Source organism: Acanthochromis polyacanthus, chromosome 7, assembly GCF_021347895.1.
Source record: "Acanthochromis polyacanthus isolate Apoly-LR-REF ecotype Palm Island chromosome 7, KAUST_Apoly_ChrSc, whole genome shotgun sequence".
In the NCBI taxonomy this organism is placed as follows: Eukaryota; Metazoa; Chordata; class Actinopteri; family Pomacentridae; genus Acanthochromis; species Acanthochromis polyacanthus.
Window position 1 is genome coordinate 19,187,342 of NC_067119.1, and position 21,705 is coordinate 19,209,046.

At 37.1% G+C, this 21,705-nt stretch overlaps 2 protein-coding genes across 2 annotated transcripts in view; both read left to right on the top strand.

Moving 5' to 3' along the window:
• The window catches only part of LOC110950830 (protein prune homolog 2-like), a 188,370-nt gene that overhangs the window by 106,444 nt on the left and 60,221 nt on the right, over nucleotides 1-21,705 (top strand). The gene's annotated exons all lie outside the window — the stretch shown is intronic.
• LOC110972044 (beta-1,3-galactosyl-O-glycosyl-glycoprotein beta-1,6-N-acetylglucosaminyltransferase-like) lies at nucleotides 12,189-16,527 on the top strand. Its single transcript, XM_051951066.1, has 4 exons — nucleotides 12,189-12,499; nucleotides 12,619-12,712; nucleotides 13,088-13,489; nucleotides 13,620-16,527. The coding sequence occupies exons 1-4, from the start codon at nucleotides 12,204-12,206 to the stop codon at nucleotides 14,103-14,105; spliced, it is 1,278 nt and encodes a 425-aa protein (XP_051807026.1). The 5' UTR covers nucleotides 12,189-12,203; the 3' UTR covers nucleotides 14,106-16,527.

Here is a 21,705-nt window from a genome sequence, read left to right on the forward strand (position 1 = left end):
ACTTTCAGATGTGATTACCACAGCGGGTTTCGCTCGTGGTGAGCGGCACGAAAAACATGACGACATCGTGTTGGTGCGCACGAAACCGAAACAAAAACTGACGTGACAGTTTCACGAATCCCCGTGAGACCGGGCTCAGCTGCAGTCACTGAAAACCCAGCCAGTGCTGGTCTAGGGGCTCCTGGCCTGATGTTCTCAACGTATTTCAATCATTGTGACTTGATTCCAATACAGAAGTTTACTATACCTTGGTAAATCACGAAACACAAAGTCACATACTGTGCTGGCGTTCCAATATGAAATCCCCTTCTTGCCACTACCGGAAGTCAGCTCCTATTTACCGCCTCTCAGCAGCCAGTGAGCGGTCTAGCTCTATATATACGTCATTGGTGTATACATTTTTTGGACACCCTATATATATATATATATATATATATATATATATATATATATATATATATATATATATATATATATATATATATATATATATGTGTGTGTGTGTGTGTGTGTGTGTGTGTGTGTGTGTGTGTGTGTGTGTGTATGTTTATTGCCCTTTCTCAAACAGTTTTCTTTGATTATTGACTTACATTAGATGTGATCTTTGCATATGGTGAGATGGGGAACCTGACATCCAGCACCATAATCATGAACACAGGCACGCCACAGGGGCATGTGCTAAGTCCAGCACTTTTCACCCTCTTCACCATATAGACTGTGTCCCCATCCACTTCTCCAACACCCTGATAAAGTTTGCCGACGATACCACAGTGGTAGGCCTTATCAGGGACAACAATGAGACCTGGTACAGGCAGGAGGTCCAACATCTGGTAGGGTGGTGTGCACACAACGACCTGAGGCCTGTTTCACGAAGCAGGTTTATTGAAAACTCTGAGTTTGTTAACCCTGAAATGAGAGAGACTCAGAGTTTTCCGTTTCACGAAGCGAGGTAACTCAACCCTGAGACAGAGGGGTAACTCGAGCCTGTTTCACAAAGAGGGGTAACTTAAACTCTCGGTCAGTTACCGCAGTAACAGACTATGACTTTAACCTGGTCGCCAGCAGGTTTATCTGAGAAAACCTCGAGTTTCTCTCTGTCTCCGCCCTCTTTCAGCCACATATGCTGTTTCATTTCCTCATTCATTCAGTCAGTAAGCGGGCGAGTTTTGGCGTAGAACAGCTTTTATTAACGATCCAGTGGATAAAGGAGCAGCATTACTGCACAGATAATTAAATATTCGTCGGTAGATTGTTATCAGACCGCGCATAAATGTTCTCGCATTTCCGGACAATTAACTGTTTGAGCCGTAACGTTTCGTAATCGTTTCAAGTCCATAATCTACATAAACAACCTAATCCATCCTTACATTTACATTACCAGCCGTAGTCATGCTCTCACATCCAGCAGATATTGTGTGTTGCGCTGCGGTTCTTTGCAAATGGAAGTTTTTATATTTTGTCAGAGATGCAGAACACTTCAGTAAGACAACTGTATGGAGGACGGTCAGAAAAGTATTCCTGAACCTGAAACGACTTTTACTCATCATTGTGGTTTTCCTGGACATAAATCTGTCAGAGCATCAAGGAGGAGTTCCACGGGATTACAGGTGAATGATGTAGAGATCTGTTAAATTCATTTTAAATCATATTCTGTTAATGACATTGTGCTGCAACCTCAGACTGGGATTAGTCATTTTAATTTCTTTTAGGATTTCCCAGTGTGATTGGCTGCATAGATGCACACACATCCCCATCACAGCTCCCTCACATCATGAACAGGAAGTCCATTCACAGCATAAATGTACAGGTAGGCTACAGGTAGACTGACTACTGTTTCTAAATGTTAAAGACTGCATCATAGTTCAACATCTGTCATTCTCTGCACTATCCAGATCATATGTGATGCTGCATACATCATTTCCAATGTGGAGGCCACGTGGTCTGGGTCTGTTCATGACTCCAGGATTTATGGAGAGTCTAACCTGAGCAACAGACTGCAACATGGTCAGCAGCCTAAAGATTTTCACAATAGAATTCTCTTGTCTCTCTCCTATAATATACTCTGATGTATCCACTGTACATTACAGGAGAGTTTGATGGCCTTCTGCTGGGTGACAGGGGTTACCATGCCAACCCAGGCTGATGACCTCATACCCTGACCCTCAACCAGGCCCCCAACAGAACTTCAACCGGGCTCACTGCAGGACCAGGGCCCGGGTGGAGATGACCATAGGCCTGCTGAAAGCCCATTTCCAGTACCTACGTCTCCTCAGGGTGACCCCTGAGAGGTCCTGTGATATTACTGTGGCATGTGTTGTTCTTCATAATATTACCACTATTAGAGGAGAGCAACACCCTGCCCTACAAACTGAAGACCCAGATGATGTATATGTATATGTATATATATATATATATATATATATACATATACATACATATGGCATGCCGTTTAGGAAATTATATATTGAATGAAAGTCGATATATATATAATGAAAGTTGATATATATTGAATGAAAGTCAATATATATATATATAATGAAAGTCGATATATATATATAATGAAAGTTGATATATATTGAATGAAAGTCGATATATATTGAATGAAAGTCAATATATTTATATAATGAAAGTCGATATATATATATAATGAAAGTTGATATATATATAATGAAAGTTGATATATATATATATAATGAAAGTTGGTATATATTGAATGAAAGTTGATATATATATAATGAAAGTTGATATATACATAATGAAAGTTGGTATATATTGAATGAAAGTCGATATATATTGAATGAAAGTCGATATATATTGAATGAAAGTCGATATATATTGAATGAAGGTCGATATATATATATATATAATGAAAGTTGGTATATATTGAATGAAAGTTGATATATATATAATGAAAGTTGATATATATTGAATGAAAGTTGATATATATTGAATGAAAGTCGGAATATATGGAATGAAAGTTGGAATACAGAATGTTCCGATTTTCATTCCATCTACTCAAAGTTTCATTCCATATATTCAGACTTTTTCCTACTGAGCCCTGGAAGGACATGGCAAACAAAAACAGGAACCTTATTGGACATTTGCTCTTCAGATGTGCTCTTCAGTGATTATCTATCTGTCTTCATGGTTGTCACAGGGAACGGTGACTACGTTTGAGAAAACAGGTAATTTTTAGAGATGTTTTGATTCTGAACACTGAACGTGTTAGCATTAGCTTAGCTACTTAGCTTCAACTACATTTGCATCCCTACATAGCTTAAAGGTTAAACACATGCACCATATGTTGATGATAATGATAATATCTATGTTTATCTTTATAGCTGGTCTTAAGGCTACCGGTAATTACGAGGCAGAGGTCAGCTGCTGCCTGGACACATCCATGATCACGCCACTGGTGGGACACAACTGTACTGGATTTCAGCTGAAGGCTGCTGTTCTGTCCAAACTGAGACATTTTTATTGTGACATACCCTCCACTGTTGTTAGCTTTTGATTCAATAAAATTTTTTGAAATGAGGAAATCCCTATTGCATGTTTCTAGTTAAATACCCTACTTTTATGATATATCACTACAGCATGCACTTTTTATATTTTCCATCAATTTCACCCAAAAGTTGAATAACTATTTGTGAGCAGTGTATGTAGACACATAATAGAAGCACATTTCAATAATATATCTGCTGCAGTAGTGCAGTTCATCTACCTAGATTGGTGTAACAGTAAAAAAAACAACAACATATGCTACTGATGTTTCTGACTAAAATCTGCTTGAAAAGCACAACTGCTTATCTGTCAAAATGTGTGTAACAAAAGTGTGCACTGAACACTGAATAAAGTCTCTGTAGATTATAGACAAAATTTGCATCTCTCATCACAAATTTCTGTTTATTCACCCGAAGTGCATGAGTAAAATACAAAACAGGTGAAGTTAAATAACTAAAAATTAAAGGAATTTACAAAAAAAGATTTATTTTCTAGAAAAGACAGTAGTCAACAATGCAGTTTAATTCTGGGACAGTTGCTCCAGCACCGACACCATGCGTCCCATCAGTCCAACCAAGGTTTTCATTCATCTTCTGGATGTTCTGGAGCATGGCAGAGGTCATGTCTTGGTGTCTTCTGATCTGTTCCAAGAACCGTTCCTCTGACCTCTCCAGACACTGCAGAGGATCCACAGCAGCTTTCTGGTTCCCTTTTCCTGCATAAAAGCACCAAAAAGTACTAGTTGTCAGTAATTATTTTCTATTTTCATAAACACAGTTAACTTAAAGTAAATGTTCTATTTTGTGATTTTAGGATGGGTTAAAAGATAACATACTGATCATGTTGATGTCTGCATACAGCCATGGCCATAAGTTTGGACACAGCATGACTTACTATGTCTGTTTTGATGTCTATGACAGAACATAACTAATATTTTTTGACAGCACCAGTTTAATTAGTCAACAAATCAACAAGGGATATAATATTATCAATAAATTCCAACAACTGGAACAACTTTGTTCCCAAAACATAATATTAGAAGAAAATAACAAAGAAAATGCAGTACTTTCACAACCGAATTTGGTAAGAATAACAAAATGACACCAAACTCTTTTGATGTTTTTTTAAAATATGAAACTTAATATAGTTCTCAGGAGTTATGTACTGTATTGTAAGTGACAATTTTGTGGTATTTTCTAAGATTCACAAGCGTCATGGTACTTGTGTCCAAACTTATGGCCATGGCTGTAGTCTAATCAGATCTTACTTGATTTGGTCTGTTGAGAGGAGGACGGCGTGGAGGAGCTGCAGGATGGGACCAGCGAGCTGCAGACTAGTGCTCCTGGTAACTGGACCTCATCATCCAAGGCCGACAACTAAATAAAATGAACAAGACATGCTGTTGACAGCATCTGTAATACAAATGATTTTCTCCATTAACTGATTAATTATTGCTTTGTTCATACAATGTTAGAAAGTGTTACAAATAATACCTGTAATCATTTCCAACAGTGATAAATGCCTTGTTTTATTTTACAACAGAAAAACACCAAAAGCATCTGTGTATAAGAAATCAGTGCATTGGATTTCCACATCTGCAAAGTGGAAAATCACACAACAATCAGCATTTTACCTTGAAATTATGAAAATAGCTGCAGATTACCAGTACTCTTTATTTCATTGTGTTAACTTGATCATTTGAATCAGTTTTTTTAGACTTGTATGACTGATACAAACATAATCAACACATAAATTAAAATGTGTTCGCAAAGAGTTCACTGGTTCTTCAAGGAAAATTTCAATGATAACCATATAGTTCAGTAATATGATGAATGGGTCATTGTGTAACAGCGTGGGAGGTTCTGAATACAGGTCTGGTAATGAAATATTGCTGCTGCTTTCCTCCGGTTTTATAAGGAGTTGTTTCATAGCTTGTTAGCTTACCAGCGGCTAACTGGCTGCCAAACAATAGTTCAACGCCAACCTCTGATCACTGATCCGGTGTCTGGACCACGCAAGCTGACGGAACGTTCATAATACTGATGTGGGACTGTTGCAGCTAGCATATTCATAGCAGGCTAACAGCAGGATGTTGGAGAAATAAAACTTACCATTATCAGGATCGCTGGTCTGCATTGCAGACTCGTAGCGCATCGCACTGCTTGAATGTCTGCGTATTTCAGGCCCATTTCAAAATAAAACTCAATAAAACTCTCGTCCGGGTCAGTGTCCTCCATTGTCGCTTCGCTATACCGACATGTCCCTTCCGGGGCTCGGTAGGAAAAAAAGATTTGATATATATTGAATGAAAGTACGAATATGGCATGCCGTTTAGGAAATTATATATATAATGAAAGTCGATATATATATAATGAAACTTGATATATATATATAATGAAACTTGATATATATATAATGAAAGTCGATATATATATAATGAAAGTCGATATATATATAATGAAACTTGATATATATATAATGAAAGTTGATATATATATAATGAAAGTCGATATATATATAATGAAACTTGATATATATATAATGAAAGTCGATATATATATAATGAAAGTCGATATATATATAATGAAACTTGATATATATATAATGAAAGTCGATATATATATATAATGAAAGTCGATATATATATAATGAAACTTGATATATATATAATGAAAGTCGATATATATATAATGAAAGTCGATATATATATAATGAAACTTGATATATATATAATGAAAGTTGATATATATATAATGAAAGTTGAGATATATATATAATGAAAGTCGGAATATAGAATGTTCAGATTTTCATTCCATCTATTCAAAGTTTCATTCCATATATTCAGACTTTTTCCTACTGAGCCCTGGAAGGACATGGCAAACAAAACAGGAACCTTATTGGACATTTGCTCTTCAGATGAGCTCTTCTGTGATTATCTGTCTTCATGGTTGTCACAGGGAACGGCGACTACGTTTGAGAAAACAGGTAATTTTTAGAGATGTTTTGATTCTGAACACTGAACGTGTTAGCATTAGCTTAGCTACTTAGCTTCGACTACATTTGCATCCCTACATAGCTTAAAGGTTAAACACATGCACCATATGTTGATGATAATGATAATATCTATGTTTATCTTTATAGCTGGTCTTAAGGCTAATTACGAGGCAGAGGTCAGCTGCTGCCTGGACACATCCATGATCACGCCACTGGTGGGACACAATTGTACTGGATTTCAGCTGAAGGCTGCTGTTCTGTCCAAACTGAGACATTTTTATTGTGACATACCCTCCACTGTTGTTAGCTTTTGATTCAATAAATTTTTTTGAGATGAGGAAATCACTATTGCATGTTTCTAGTTAAATACCCTACTTTTATGATATATCACTACAGCATGCACTTTTTATATTTTCCATCAATTTCACCCAAAAGTTGAATAACTATTTGTGAGCAGTGTATGTAGACACATAATAGAAGCACATTTCAATAATATGTCTGCTGCAGTAGTGCAGTTTATCTACCTAGATTGGTGTAACAGTAAAAAAAACATATGCTACTGATGTTTCTGACTAAAATCTGCTTGAAAAGCACAACTGCTTATCTGTCAAAATGTGTGTAACAAAAGTGTGCACTGAACACTGAATAAAGTCTCTGTCGATTATAGACAAAATTTGCATCTCTCATCACAAATTTCTGTTTATTCACCCAAAGTGCATGAGTAAAATACAAAACAGGTGAAGTACTAAAAAAGATTTATTTTCTAGAAAAGCCAATAGTCAACAATGCAGTTTAATTCTGGGACAGTTGCTCCAGCACCGACGCCATGCGTCCCATCAGTGCAACCAAGGTTTTCATTCATCTTCTGGATGTTCTGGAGAATGGCAGAGGTCACGTCTTGGTGTGTTCCGATCTGTTCCAAGAACCGTTCCTCTGACCTCTCCAGATACTGCAGAGGATCCACAGCAGCTTCCTGGTTCCCTTTTCCTGCATAAAAGCACCAAAAAGTACTAGTTGTCAGTAATTATTTTCTATTTTCATAAACACAGTTAACTTAAAGTAAATGTTCTATTTTGTGATTTTAGGATGGGTCAAAAGATAACATACTGATCATGTTGATGTCTGCATAGTCTAAACAGATCTTACTTGATTTGGTCTGTAGAGAGGAGGACGGCGTGGAGGAGCTGCAGGACGGAACCAGTAAGCTGCGGACTAGTGCTCCTGGTAACTGGACCTCATCATCCAAGGCCGACAACTAAATAAAATGAACAAGACATGCTGATGATAGCATCTGTAATACAAATGATTTTATCCATTAACTGATTTATTGCTTTGTCCATACAATGTTAGAAAGTGTTACAAATAATACCTGTAATAATTTCCAACAGTGATAAATGCCTTGTTTTATTTTACAACAAAAAACACCAAAAGCATCTGTGTATAAGAAATCAGTGCATTGGATTTCCACATCTGCAAAGCTAGAAAATCACACATCAGAATTTTACCTTGAAATTATGAAAATAGCTGCAGATTACCAGTACTCTTTACTTCATTGTGTTAACTTGATCATTTGAATCAGTTTTTTAGACTTGTATTACTGATAGGAAACATAATCAACACATAAATTAAAATGTGTTCGCAAAGAGTTCACTGGTTCTTCAAGGGAAATTTCAATGATAACCATATAGTTCAGTAATATGATTAATGGGTCATTGTGTAACAGCGTGGGAGGTTCTGAATACAGGTCTTGGACTGAAATATTGCTGCTGCTTTCCTCCGGTTTTATAAGGAGTTGTTTCATAGCTTGTTAGCTTACCAGCGGCTAACTGGCTGGCAAACAATAGTTCAACGCCAACCTCTAATCACTGATCCGGTGTCCGGACCGCGTTAGCTGGCGGAACGTTCATAATACTGATGTGGGACTGTTGTAGCTAGCGTATTCATAGTAGGATAACAGCAGGATGTTGGAGAAATAAACTTACCATTATCAGGATCGCTGGTCTGCATGGCAGATTCTTAGCGCATCGCACTGCTTGAATGTCTGTGTATTTCAGGCCGATTTCAAAATAAAACTCAATAAAATTCTCGTCCGGGTGAGTGTCCTTCATTGTCGCTTCGCCATACGGACATGTCCCTTCCGGGGCTCGGTAGGAAAAAAGATTTGATATATATATATAATGAAAGTTGATATATATATATATAATGAAAGTCGATATATATATATATAATGAAACTTGATATATATATAATGAAAGTTGATATATATATAATGAAAGTCGATATATATATAATGAAAGTTGATATATATATAATGAAAGTCGATATATATATATAATGAAAGTTGATATATATATATAATGAAAGTTGATATATATATAATGAAAGTCGATATATATATATATATATATCAAGTTTCATTATATATATATCAAGTTTCATTATATATATATCGACTTTCATTATATATATATATCAAGTTTCATTATATATATATCGACTTTCATTATATATATATCAACTTTCATTATATATATATCAAGTTTCGTTATATATATATCGACTTTCATTATATATATATCAACTTTCATTATATATATATCAAGTTTCATTATATATATAATTTCCTAAACGGCATGCCATATACGAATATATACATATATATATATATAATGAAAGTTGATATATATATATATAATGAAAGTTGATATATATATAATGAAAGTTGATATATATTGAATGAAAGTCGATATATATATAATGAAAGTTGATATATATTGAATGAAAGTACGAATATATGGAATGAAAGTCGGAATATATGGAATGAAAATCTGAACATTATATATATATATATATATATATATATCGACTTTCATTCAATATATATCAACTTTCATTCAATATATATCAACTTTCATTATATATATATATATATTGACTTTCATTCAATATATATCAACTTTCATTCAATATATATCAACTTTCATTATATATATATCGACTTTCATTCAATATATATCAACTTTCATTTAATATATATCAACTTTCATTATATATATATCGACTTTCATTCAATGTATATCAACTTTCATTATATATATATCAACTTTCATTCAATATATATCAACTTTCATTATATATATATCGACTTTCATTCAATATATAATTTCCTAAACGGCATGCCATACATACACATATATATGTATTTTTTTTTTTTTTTTTGAGTGGAAAAACTTTTTTTTTTAGCATGTCTGGCTTATTTTAAGAAACCAAAGCTTTATACCTAAAATATAGCTTCAAATAAGTTTTCACAGCTAATTTTAAGCTCTCAATATTCTAATTATCATATCTTATTTCAAGAAATCTTACAAGCCATTTTTCACTTGTTCTTTTGGCAGATTTGTTCCTTCATTGTTCATTGTTCCTTCATTGAGTGGCAGGCTCGCTCCATCACGTTGCGATCACCAACCAATCAGGATAACTGTAAAGAGACAAATGCCCGAGGCAAATGCAGGGAGTGGATTCTACAGTGAGACACTGAAATGAATGCTCGCAATGATAATTAATTGTGCGTCTCAACAAAACTAACCAGACAAGAACACCATCAGATTTGTTGTTATGTAGAAAGAAGAGGTTCAGAACAGATAAAGGCAGAAGCATCGGATCTGAATCTCTGCTTGTAAAATCACAGGTAGGAAGAATTTGCATGTTTTATTGCTTAAAGTTCTTTATGTCTATATATCAATCAAATGAACAAATTTTATCCCACAGATTGTTTACCAGTTATTAAAAAGGAGGTTTTATTTTTAAGTATTCAACAAGAAATCCTGTGATGTATATTGTATGCTAGCACTGTAACCTCAAATTGTATATTGGTGTATAGTGGAAATGTTAGTCAGTCAGTTGCATCCGACGGTATCGGTGACACAAATTAAGTTCTTCATCCAGCTCCCTCTGTCCAACATTGTAGTCAAAAGTCCTTTGCAGACCAGTGTCTTCTTCTAGTACCTTCCTTATTGTTGTGCTAGGACTGCCAACCCTTTTGACAGCATCAAATTTCCACAGCAGTTCTCGACCAGCTGCTTCGCTGTGTCTCACCACATGTCCAGCCAAGGCTAGTCTACGTTGCCTAATGATGGTTGACAACCCTGTATGTGGACCATACAGCGACTTGTTGAGATGCGATTTTCAGGAGATGTTTTGTACCTTCCGTAGCATTCTGGTATGAGTCCCATTAATTCTTTCTGAGAGAGTCTTCGTTAGTGACCAGGAATCAGATCCATGGAGAAAGATGGATTCCACTGATGCCTTGAAAACTCTCATTTTGGTTGTTTTAATCGATAACCATAGTTTTGACAGAGAGTTAAATGCTCCCCAAGCTTTACCAATTAAAATGTTAGAACTGTAGAGGTAAACAGCCCTTAACTTGCTTATACCAGTTTCAAAAGTAATAATTAGTTATATTTAGTGGAGCTACTCAGTTATCATATTTAGATGGGAATTACTACTACAACATCTGATTACAAATACTAAAACAATTGGGATTTCTAAGAGAACTAAATGCACAAACAGAACATGTTGCTTGATGTAAGTCACTTGAAGAACCAGTTTTCTTTACTCTTTACAGGAGATACCAAAGATGAGTAAGTAATTACTTCCAAGTGTTTTGAAAGAACAGGTATAACCACCACACCTTAATGATAAACTTCAACATAGACTGCTAAAGGACAAGCAACAGTTTCCCAGCACTCACAGAATACTTCACTTCTGTGTATTGGTACAAACATCCCTCAAATTAAAAGCATGAACTTAGTTTTACATTCACCTTTATGTTTCATGACTGTAACTAAAAAAATTATGACAGATCTTTGCTCAGTATTTCCAGGGGTAAGGCAGCAAAAAAATGAATTGTAAATTTTCAAAATGCTGACAACTAATTAAGAACAAACATACAGCTATACTCAATACTGTAACCTAAGTGATATCTTATCCTTGTAAAAGCTGAACTTCTAGTTTAGAAACTTTTTGACTAACATAAATGTACAGTTATGTGAAGAAGCAGCACGTTATTTAAACTTTAGAAGTCTGAAAGGTACAGCTTGCCTCCGAATTTTCTTTTGTTTCTTTTCTGCTTTTAAAATTGTGCTTTATTAATGACATTATTTTTGATTGCATGCTATCACCATAAACAGTCAATATCAACAATAATATTCATGTAAACATGACTTTTGCTTTATGATGATCGTTTTACCTTCATATATGTGGGAAGGGTTTGACAGAAGAATGGATGTGTTCACATGATTTCTTCCTTTTTTCCAGGCGCAATATGGACTAATCTGCCTGACTTCATAATGAAAGGAACTTGTGGACACATTTTTAAACATTACTGCAAATACATTTATCAAAGCTTTGTAGCATGTAGCAAAGAGCAGAAACACAACTACATTGGTGTCACAGAACATAGTCTCCATTGCACATTTTGAGCTTAAATTTTTGATTTAAGTCTGAGCAAGTGACAATCAGATCCATAGTGCATATGTCATGATATTTTAGTGATTTATTTCTTAATCTTAGACACAAAATGTTTCACAGACAGAAAAAAATACATTAATGACTGTGAAATACATTTGAAGACTAATATAAGTTGCAGTTGGACAACATACAGAAATCACACTATAAAAGCATCGCGGTTGAAGTCCTCTAAAATAATGCCGTTACTGAAACGAGTTCGACTGTCCCTGTTGTTGAAGCTCACTGTTGTCCTGGGATCAGTGTGGATGCTTTCATTACTCAATGAACTGAGAACAGACTGGAGTCTTACCTACAACTGGTGGGAGTATACAGATGTGGATGGCGGTCCAGAGAAAGAGTGCAACTGTGCTGCAATCCTGCAGGGAGAGATGGAGGCACTAGAAAAGGCCAAATTACTGGTCCTCAGTGAAGACTTCCACAAGAGCGTTGACATTCCTGATGAGTATTACATCAATGCAACCAAAGACTGCAGGTGTGTGGCTTTAAATCACAGCCTTCAGTAACTGTTGAACTCTGAGTCATTACTGAAATGTTTTGAGTTGAAGTAAAATCCTTGAGTAGCATTTGTTGTTCAATTTTGTGCTTTTGCAGGAACTTTAAGTTAAGCAGGAAATACTTGACATTCCCGTTAAGCAAAGAAGAGGAGGACTTTCCTCTGGCTTACTCTATGGTGGTCCATCACAAGGTATGAAAACTCAGAAGTCTGAATTCAAATTTATACAAACTTTAAAGGCTGTGCAGTAGGTCTACAATATAGCTGTATAACGTTTTCCTTGACTTTGGAGGAAGTGTAACGTTTGGAAAACTGTCCTTCAGGATGAAGGTTGTAATTGACATGTAATAACTGGCTGTGAAATTTTGAATTAAATGTAAAATTTGAAAGTGGACATTTGAAGGTACAGGGATCGAATAAATGACTCCGTTGAGCTGCATTATAGGAAATGTCAAATCCATCTTTTGTGGAACTTGTCACATCATTCAGGGAGTACCCCTTTAAACTGATGCACAAATGAAGTAAATCATTCAATCACTGATTGTTTTTTCTCTCCATTTACTTCAGGTGCAGAATTTTGAGAGACTACTGCGAGCTATTTATGCACCTCAAAATATTTATTGTGTCCATGTGGACAAGAAATCAGAGACCTCAGTCTTTGCTGCCATCATGGCCATCACCTCCTGTTTTCCGAACGTCTTCATGGTCACACGGCCTGTCAGTGTGGTCTATGCTGGCTGGACACGAGTCCAGGCTGACCTTAACTGTATGGCTGATCTTTATAATGCCAGCACAGAATGGAAATACTTCATCAATGTTTGTGGCCAGGATTTCCCTCTGAAAACCAATTTGGAGATGGTACGGATGTTGCGTTCATTGAAGGGTCAGAACAGCATGGAGTCAGAACCAATAGCTGGAAAGAAATGGAGGGTGACAAATGCTTACCAGATAGTTAATGGGAAAGTTCAGGTAATTCATTTAGAGATTTTTTTTACGTACCTAAATAGATGAAGTACCTTTGTCATTGCAGAAATGTTCTATTCAGACTGACCTCAGTGACTGTCACCATAATAATAATGTACTACGTCAACTTTCTCAGGGGACAGGAAAGCAGAAGGAGCCACCTCCCTTCAACCTGCCCATTTTCTCAGGAAATGCCTACATTGTGGTCTGTCGAGGTTACATCCGCAGTGTGTTGGAAGATGATCGAATACTGACGCTCATAGAGTGGGCCAAAGACACCTACAGTCCTGATGAGTTTCTCTGGGCAACCATTCAACGAATGCCTGGTGTTCCTGGTTCAATAAGGCCCCATGGTAAATACGATATGTCAGATATGAATGCAATTGCTCGACTGGTGAAGTGGCAGTGGCATGAGGGTCCACAGGAGTCCCTGAATGCAGTGTATTCAAAATGTCATGGCAACCATGTGAGGGGAGTATGTGTGTATGGTGCTGGAGACCTGCAAGGCATCATTGCTCAGCATCACCTCTTTGCCAACAAGTTTGACATCAACACAGATCCCATTGCCATCTACTGCTTGGAGAAATATCTGAGGCAAAAGGCACTGGCTGAGTTATATTAGGTGGAGATATTTGTTGCAACTCAGAATCAGTCAGAGAAGGGGGTGCTTGGCCCATAGCAATATTGCAGGAACTAATGTTTCCCAACAGAAAATTGCAGTGTAACAAGAAAATCAATTTCTCAATTCACTCTCTAGTGGACAAACATCATATTTTATCTGTATAAAGATTGTTATCATCAACCATGTGCAAAACTTTTTAGGAATATGCTGATAGTTAAGTTGGAGAAGACTAGATATGCTGTATATATGTATTTATGTGTAATAGCAGTTTTGGAACAAGAACAACAAGAAGGATCATTGCTATGTTAGTGCCTGTGTTATGATTCCTGCTCCAGCTCCTGCTTCTGTCTTTCATTTTCCCTCCTGTTCTCTCCTTCTCTCCTCTGCTCTTTCTGTATTTGTTTATTCTGTTTTGATCTGTCTCCTTTTGGCTCCCTCTGTCTGTTACTGCTCCCTCTTGTTTCTCTTGTCCCTGGGTCTTGCTCTCCATGCTCACCTGTCCACACTCAGCTGATTACTGCAGTGTGAGTCACCTGCAGTAATCAGCTCACCTGCCCGCAATATCTCCTGCTCACTACTTAAACCTTGCTCATTCACTCAGTCGGATCATAGATGCTGTTCCCCATCAAACCTGCCACCTCTGGACTGCTTCAGCTTATGGATTCATCTGTTCTCCTCCCTCCTGGATTCCCTCGCCCACTCCACCCCACCCCCAGACTCTGTTGTTCACCTGTCTGTTTTTGGATTTTCCCCAGCCTGTTTTGCCCCCATGGTTGTCAGTTCCCCCATAGTGTGACTACCTCTCCTTAGCTCTGTTGTGTTAATGCTGTTTTGTTTTGCAGACTTCCATTTTTGCATTCCTGGTGTTAGTTCGTAGAATTTAGAATCCGAACTTTAGAACCCTAGTTCAGTTCTCCATTCTTGTACTGGTTTTGTTAACTGGTTAAAGTAAATGGTTGCATTTATATAACACTTTTATCCAAAGCGTTTACATGATATGTCACATTCACCCATTCACACACTGATGGCAGAAGCTGCCATGCAAGGTGCTAACCACAACCCACCAGGAGCAATTAGGGGTTAGGTGTCTTGCTCAGAGACACCTTGACATGAGCTTGACAGGCCAAGGATCAAACCAGCAACCTTCCAGTTACAAGACGGCCACTCTACCCACTGAGCCATGCCGCCAAGTGAATAAACTCTTTAATTTATTCACTTGTCTGCCAGTTTTCTCTGAGTCTGCACTTGGGTTCTCCAGCTTCCCCCGTAACAGCCTGAGATAAAAGGGTGCATTGTTCTGGCCTCCTGACACCTTCCTGTTTTGTTTTTTGTTTTTTGTTATGTATTTCTTATATTTAGCTTTCCTTGCATATTTTATTATGTATATCCTGTGAATGTCATGTATGGGTGTAGGGAGGGGGATATTTATTAGTCCAACTATATTTATACGCTGAATTGTCAAATTGCATTGACACAAGTTCAGAAACAAACCTAATCCAAAGTTATGAAAACTGCTTACTTTACAAAATATTTGATTTGTCTGTGATTACAGATAATTAGACTGGATATATTTTAATTATGTATATTTGTAGTTCAGTGAAACAAACTACAAAGAAAAAATCCAAAGATGTTGCTGTTAGTCCAGCAGTCTGTTTAATAATTTCATCCATCTACTCAAAAATTCAAATGTAAAAACACATGCTAGTTTGTTTTCTGGCCACGCAATTGCAAAATGCCATAATTTCCAGACTATAGAGCGCACCTGAATATAAGCCGCACCCATTAACTTTAAAAAGAAAAAAAAATACATATATAAGCTGCACCTGACTGTAAGCCACAAGTGTCCATGAGATATTTACACAGATTTTTTTTACTTTTAATTAAATAAATGCTTTTTTTCCCCAAACAGTGTCTGTAACACGACAATAAAACGCACTGAGTCAGTTCACGCTGTCGACTCCAGTGTCTCACCATGGTTTCATTGATGCCAAGCTTATGTGCAGCAGCTCTATTTCCTTCTACGACAGGCAGATCGATTGCCTTTAACTTAAAAGCTGCATCTTATGCTTTTCTTCATGTTTTCCACGATTAGGGTGTGAGCATGAAGCGCAAAATGGCTGATCTGAAGAATTTAGTGAATGCTTTTGATTTAATTTGAACAGTTTCACTGGTCCACTGTGACCTGTTCAGTAGTTTCATTCTGATGTGGCAAGGCTAAATGTATTGACGGCATGAAGCTCGCCTCTAAAAGTCTATACATTAGCCGCGTCGTTGTGTAAGCTGCAGGGTTCAAAGTGTGAGGGGAAAAAAGCGGTGGCTTATGGTCCGGAAAGTACAGTACATGGAAACCAATGCAATTTGTTCAGGAACAATTGTTTGGGAGAACCTCCAAGTAAAATAAAGGTGGTTGATTGTAACAGTTGGTGGTGTCCTTTCATGAGTGATTCATTTGTATACACTTTGATATTAAAAAATATTTTCATTGATTAGTGTCAATGATGTTGAAATATTTTCACTGATTCACTACTCTAAAAAAAATGAAGATTGTAAAAAGAATAGGAGGAACACATCTTTAATGAAGTAAATCATGTTCCATATTATACGTCAAATGAACGCCGTGCAAGCCACAAACATACAAATTTAAGAAACCACACAGAAATGTAGACATGTCCCAACCTGCACAGTGTACATTTTCTCTACTGTATCTCTCTCGCCATCAATGCACATAAAGAATTTCTTCACCACATCTCAACAAGTCATCTTTGTCGGTCTCTTGCACATACATGTGTAGAACTGGACAAACTTGAGTGTGGTGTCAAGTCGAGACGGGTATGGCTGCAGCCTGGAGACTCCTGCGTGATGGCGCTCGTCTCATGGCGCTCGTCTCATGGTGTGGGCGTGTACAACAGCAAGTGTACACGATCAAAAATCTAAAGCCGTGCTTTCAGTCAGCGATGGCGTTACAGGTAAATTCCCAGAGAGGCCGATTTTTATATCCATTTAATACATAAAACGTTTGACGTTTGAATGCAACGTTAACGTTTCATTTGAATTGTAAGGTGTCCGTGGGCTAACACGTAGCTACGTCTTTATTTGAGGAAACGTTCGTTGCCTCTTTTTTTTCTTTAAAGCTAATACCTAATGTTAGCTACCTAAAGCAGTGTTTTTCGAACTCTTTTACTGATAAATGAAAGTGTTTTTCAGTAAAGTGTCCCTCATGATAAGATGTTCAAAGAAATAAATCACTTATTTACTTATTTATTTTAAATTATCATTTGTCCACCTATAAATGTCAACTCAACTTTTTTCTAGATGAAATCATCTGCTTAATTGGCATGATTTATTTATTATTGTTCAGTAAGTCACCATTATGAAATGTATATAGTATGTCTAGGTGTTTTACAGATTTTGTTGTTATGTTCAGGGCAAAATGCGGCAAGAATAATATACAGAATACCTTTGTTTTGCATTCAGATGGCAATGATCATTGAAGGAAAATCATTTTTCAACATGAATATGCAAGAACTGTTGTAAAGACAATTGTGTCTCAGTGTGTAGCGTTAAACTGGAATAAATCAGAACATGATTCTCAGTTTAAGAGAATGTATGACAAGAAAATTATTAATTACAATTAATTTTTATTACTATTTTTGTATATTTTCCCCCTCCCAACTCCTTTTGAATGTCATGAAACATGTGATTTTTGATTTGAATGTGGACTGTGTGTTTTCTTGAGTGTAATAAATAATAAATGAGAATATAAATGAATATGACAGGCAAATTTATATTGTATCCCCATTTGACAATAAAAACAATAATAATAAAACCTAAAACAATTTTTGACAACAGACTACTGTTTGTTTTTCCTATATTGTTCCTTCAGAACAAATGACTGTGTCTTCCACCAGAAATCATAACACCATGCTCATGAGTATGCGTTTGTTTTATTGCTATAACCACAGGTTATGTTGGACGTGGGAGGTTGGGAGAGCTGCGGGGTGTTTATTCTGAGGATCCCCACCCTGGATTGTGCAGCCAGTTCTGCCAGCTTCAGTCTTAGTGTTTGCTTGTGTGTGCACGCATGTGTATTTCTGAATAAAGATGCAGAGATAAAGGTCATGATATGTGGCACATTGATTTCACACATCACATACAAGTGCTTATCCTGTATTGCTCCTGATGAGAGCTTTTAAGTGTTGAGGTCCACCTGCTATGGTGAGTGTTTGAGTAGAAAGAAAGAAAGATCAACGGGTGACGAGTATGGCTGCAGCCTGCAGACTCCAGTGTGATGGCTCTTGTCTCATGGTGTGGGTTTGTACAACAGCATGTACTCTATGGTATAGTGCATTCAGTGCAACTGCACCTTCAAAGGCTGCATGATGGATAATATTCAGACAGTACTTCTAATGGAATTCACTTGTTTCATGCAAAATGATTGTGTCTGCAACAAAAAAATCTAAACACCATGCCCATGAATATGTTTATATACACAGGTTATGCTGAGTATTTATTTGGGGGATCCCTAGCCTGAATTTTGCATCCAGAAATTTATAAAGTTATGAAGAAGGTATTCAACAAGCTTTATTATTTAAAATATTTTGTATATTAAACTAAACTCTCTATATATTAAATATAAAATACACAATAGCAAGCTGTACAAAAAAATAACATATCAGGTTCTGAACATACATCATCTGTAAAAGAGAGGTTTTTTTTCACTAAATATGTCTTATCTTTTCATTGTGACTTTACACACTTCACTCCACCTGTGCTTCACCTCCCATTTATCCACCGGGACGGTAACAGTGTTAGCACAGCCACCTGTAGTTTGACGCTGTGTAAGTGCGTAGTATTCTGTGGAAAGCGCAAGAGAATTTAAGTGATGTTTGTGAGAAAGACATTTTCAACATTGTATAAACCCCGCTCGGACAGGACGTGAAAAGAAGACATGTCCAGACAAAGAAGAGATTTGGTGCCCCTAGATAAAGAACGGTCTTATTTGACGTAAGCTTTTATTCTGAAATTTAAGAGCTCCTGGGGGTGTGGCTTCCTTGTCACCAGACCAGCGCCATCACACTGGAGGCTCCAGGCTCCAGCAATATAGTCTTGGTCAAGTCAGAGTAATCTCCATGTCGAGGCTAATGTTTGATTCGTCGGTTTCTTCATTTCCTTTCTTTAACCTCTTCACTGGAGTGACTGACACAAAGACTTCTCTTCTACATGTGAAAACTGTAGCCATTGCAATAATAATTTGTCAGCATTGCTCAAGGGCCTGATGGTAGCCACATCAGGGTTTGAACCACTGTCTTCTGATCAGTAGCCCAGAGACATAACCATTGCACGACTGCTTCTATGTTACATTCTTCATGAATATGGGTTGCTACAATTCAGCTAGTTATATTGTAAGCTATGTTTCTGTATGGTGTTTCAAATTTGTGCTCCATGTGCCCTCTTTTAACTTTGAGCACCTGACCCTCCAAAGGCCTCTGCACGGCCCTGAGAAAGAGGAACTGTCTACACACCTGTTACATACATAGAAGAGTGGAGTCTATAGTGAGACATCGAAAAGAATGTGCCCGTATCCTCATTCTTTATTCTCCTTCCTATCTCTGTACCTGTCCCTCTCTCTCCCTGCATCTCACATGCTGCCTGCACTCTGCTGATAACAGCATGAGAGTTAGCGGTAATGATTAGTCACTCAGCTCACCTGGTCACATCTCACATCCTGTTTTATAAGCGCGGTTGTTTCATTCATTCCCAGTCAGACCCTAGACTGCAAAAGCGTCATGGACCCAGTTCATCCCCCAGATTCCCACCTGTTCCTGCTTTGTCTTTAGACTGCTGATCCTTTCATGGACTCACTCCCTCTTTTGGATTCCCTCCAGAATGCAATAGCCACATGGACCCGGATCCCCTCCAGCCTCCTGTTAACCTGTCTTGTCCCCTGTCAGTTCCCAGATTCCCGTTGCCTGCTTCTCTGCCCCTTTAGTTTACCACCCCTGGTTTTGTGAGTACACTGTTTGTTTGCTTAGTTTAGTTTTTTACTGTTTTCATTTTTTTTCTAGGAGTTCTGTGTTTGGCTGAGTTAGTTTTTGTTAAGGTTTTGCTGTTTTTGTATTTAGTTTAGTCTTCCACAGTTGAGTTTACTGTTCTTCTTTGGGTTGAATATTGTTTTGGTTTTTTTTGCTATTTTTTTTTCTTGGTAAGGAATAAATTTATTTGAACCTTCCATCTGTCATCCTGATCTGCGTCAGCAGGTGGGTTCGTGGACCCACCCTCGTAACACAATGCAAGGAATGATAACCACGAAACTAACCAGACAAGAACGCAAACGGGTTTGTTGTCAAGGACAAGGACCAGAACAGAGAAAGGGATAAAGGGAGAAGCGTCGGATCTGATCCTCTGCTTGTAAAATTCACAGGTAGGAAGAATATACATGTTTTATTGTTTAAGAAATCGATTTATGTCCATATATCACTTCAACCAAGTTAATTCATTTTTTCCCCATAAATTGTTCTCCAGTTATTAAAAATTATGTTTTATTTTTAAGTATTCAACAAGAAATCCTGTTATGTATGTTTTATGCTAGCATTGTAATTTCCAATTGTATATTGGTGTATTATGGAAATGTTAGAACTGCAGAAATAAACAGCCCTTAACTTGATTATATCAGTTTCAAAAGTTAGTCGTTTATCAGTGGAGTTACTCAGTTATTATCATATTTAGATGTGAAATACAACTCCATCTAATTTTAAATACGAAAACAATCTCTTCACTGACCACAAAACTTTTCGGCTAACATTGCTTTGACATTTGTCATTACACTTTCATTGCCAGTTGCCATGATCAGATCGTCAAACCATATAATCAGGATTACCTTTTCATCATGTTTTTCTTTTGTGTACACACATTGACCAGCTAGATTCTGTATGAAACCATTTTCAATCAAACATGCACAGATTCCAGGTTCTACCGGACTACTTGAGACCATAGAGAGACTTATGCAGCTTATACACTAGTTTTTCACCTGTCTCTGACCATGTCTCATAACCTTCTGGCTGCTCACTGCAAAGATCACAGTCAATAGGTGTTAGTTCCTAGCTTTTGACTGTAGTCTTCCTAGCTTTTGACTGTAGTCTTTTGCTACGTATCTTGCCTAGTATTTCTCTGATCCATTAGTGTCACTCTGTAAGACATACACCCATTTACTCCCCACTGTTTGTTTGCCTGGTGGAAGTTGGGTGAGACTGAAGGTCTCGTTTTCCTCCAGTGATTGCATCTCCTCATTCATTGCATTTATCCACTGCTTTGAGTTGATTGAAGCAATGGCATCTTTGTAGATCTGAGGGTTGTCACACACAGCTCTGTAACAGAAATCTATACAAGTTTGTAATTCGTCCATTTTTCGACTAGGGTGCAGATTTTTCATGCCTTATCCTATTCTTGGTTAACAGCTCTTGAAACTTTCTTGTTGTGAACTCAGTGCCGTTGTCTGAATGAATGCACTACATTTCACCATAAGGTGCTATGTCTGCTAAGAATTTTACTGTGGCATTAACTGCATCACTTTTGGCTTTCAGGAAGTACACAAACATGGTAC